General features: G+C 38.1%; 1 protein-coding gene across 1 annotated transcript; it reads right to left on the minus strand.

Annotated features, from left to right (window-relative positions):
* Positions 1-579: 579 nt before the first annotated feature.
* Positions 580-2185, minus strand: LOC138003876 (transcription factor MafK-like). The gene has a single exon (XM_068850156.1). It carries the CDS (start codon positions 2075-2077, stop codon positions 1508-1510), a length of 570 nt encoding a protein of 189 aa, XP_068706257.1. The 5' UTR covers positions 2078-2185; the 3' UTR covers positions 580-1507.
* Between the last annotated feature and the right edge of the window lie 253 nt (positions 2186-2438).

The raw sequence follows: 2438 nt of genomic DNA on the forward strand, positions 1-2438 counted from the left end.
CGTTGGGCATGCATCTATTTCTGGACATGAGTGAATCACCCAGACAATTGTACATCTCCTAATTATGTTACGACCTTTATACTGTTGACATTTCCAGACTCTTGAGTTGAGTTAAAAAGAGCCTCCTTTGTCTTGAGGATTCCTGTTGACCCTCCAAGATCAGAATAATGGACATTTTCAAGCTCCATACATAGTTTTTAGGAGTCTAAAATGGTGGATTGTATGTGGAGTGTATCAAGAATGTCCTCTAATCTCAGCCATGCAACGAAAGCATTTACAAATTCAACAAATTAGTTCTTATGAAATTTCTTTCCACATTTTCCTTTGTGGAGCCATTATACAAGTCACAAATTGAAGAAATGATGAAAAGTTTCAGCATCTCATTTGAAAAATCTTGACTCTCTTTAGAACATCAAAACACAATGTATGCATTGTGATATGGGACTTGTGTACTCAGGATAATGTTGGCATATGCATGCTCTTGTTTCCATGAGAAAAAATTAGTACGGCAAAGTTATTGAATGACCTTGAATCAATTTGAATTCTGCTAGTGGTTACATTAACAAAAGTGTTACCATCTAGGACTGCAAGATATTTAATTTTCTCACACTTCAATCAAAACTTGAGGTTAAGTTTGTTACATGTTTTATCCATGTGATGGAATAAACTGAATATTATTGATTTCCTATAATTTTACATACAGTGAAGTTATTTGATTTCAGTCCAAACCTCTAACAGTCAAATTTCTAACAGCCAGTCTATCTGTCTTAATTTCCAGTAAAATATACAATTGAAACAATGTGATTGCCTATGTCACTTTGAACTTTGGTTGAGCAATAATTACTACGAATGTGACCACACCACTTATTCAAAAAACTGCTTAGTCAGCGTGACCAATATTAAGAATTAAGTGTGGTTTCTGTTCTTTCCTGTTCATACGTTTCCGATAAAGAAACAGGATTAAAAGAATAAATTTAAAAAGTCTTTTTCATGCCCGTGGACTCAGTTATAAACGATTTCACTACGAAGTTGTCCATTGATTCAATGTGGCATACGATACAGTGAAGAAACTGCAAACATCTTAGCTTTGTGAAAGTTGAAATATTTACACGCATTACCCGACAAAGCAACCGAGAAATGAAATCGAAAGTTTGTCGCTCCTACCTTTGTTAAGTCGAACCAAAATTTTGAAAATATTTTTGTGGAATTTTACCCAATTTATGTACACTAAATATTCACTACATTGATATTTACGCTTTTAACTACGAAGCACGAACAAACATCCTACTCAACGTTTAAATACATATTTGGGCTTAACATTACCAAAATATCGCTTTTCTATCCAAGTAGAGTCCATTTTTGAAAATCTGAGGGCTCTTGCTACGGGCGCAACGGCATTCACACTGCAGACATATGGCTCGCATTGTTAGCTCGTGATATCCGTACGTTTGTAAACAAAGTCGGTCGCGTCGAATTATTGAAGAAGTTGATAGTATTTCTAGTCCATTCATCGCGAATCGTCTGTTTCGGTCTCAGAGCGACCCGACGATTTCCTCGATCGATAGTCGTCGGAAAGATCAGATTCCTGTGAGTCTCTGGTACTATTTGCCTTGTCGTCTTCAATTCCGACAACGTCAACTTGAATCTCGTGGTCTGCAGTTGATGAGTTACCGTGGCCCACGCCAATTAGATGCAAACCAACGGTTTTCGTCCTGTTAGTCAGTAGCTTTTGTAATGAATCGTATTTTTTCCTGGCTTCGTCCCTTTCTCTCTTCAGGTTATCGTTCTCTCGAGCAAGCTGCTCTAAATCTTTGCGTAATTGTTGTCTTTCCTCTTCCAAATCCTCCTTTTGGCGAACACGCTTGGTGCGGCTATTTTGAGCGTAACCCCTATTTTTCAAAGTTCTTCTTCTCTGCTTGATACGGTAGATCTCGTCGTCCGAGAAGCCTCGCAGAAAAGAATTTAAGTCCTTGACGGGTAAGTTGACCAAAACTTCATCACTGAGGTTAACATCTTTTTTATTTCCTTCTTCTTTCTTGACCCTTTTCACTATGGTCAGCTTCTCATCTTCCGCCATGATGCCGTCCCAGCATTCTTTGTAGACAAGACACGCGATGAAAGCGCCTCTACTGTTCTCAATTTCCCGGAAGGACGCTTATTTCGGGTCATAACCACAAAATACAACTCTGACGAAAGTGGAGACTTGAAAAACACTTCAAAAGCTGAGACTGTTAAAAGAATGGAGGAAACGGGTCTTTTAAACTGATGATGTGGATGTAGATAAAGGCAGGCGATAAAGAATACTCTTTGCCTCGGTTTTGAGCGAAAAGGGCGAATTTTGTTGACGCGTTAGTGAGGGATGGAACTTTTTTCCGAACCCAAGATTCCAAAGATGTGATATGAATATTTTCAACGTTGAAATGATCAACGAAGAAAAT

This window comes from Montipora foliosa, chromosome 5 (assembly GCF_036669935.1).
Source record: "Montipora foliosa isolate CH-2021 chromosome 5, ASM3666993v2, whole genome shotgun sequence".
Lineage (NCBI taxonomy): Eukaryota > Metazoa > Cnidaria > Anthozoa > Scleractinia > Acroporidae > Montipora > Montipora foliosa.

What these genes read in the sequence shown, in the direction of transcription:
- LOC138003876 (XM_068850156.1), bottom strand. Translation starts at nt 2,077, where the DNA reads ATGGCGGAAGATGAGAAGCTGACCATAGTGAAAAGGGTCAAGAAAGAA.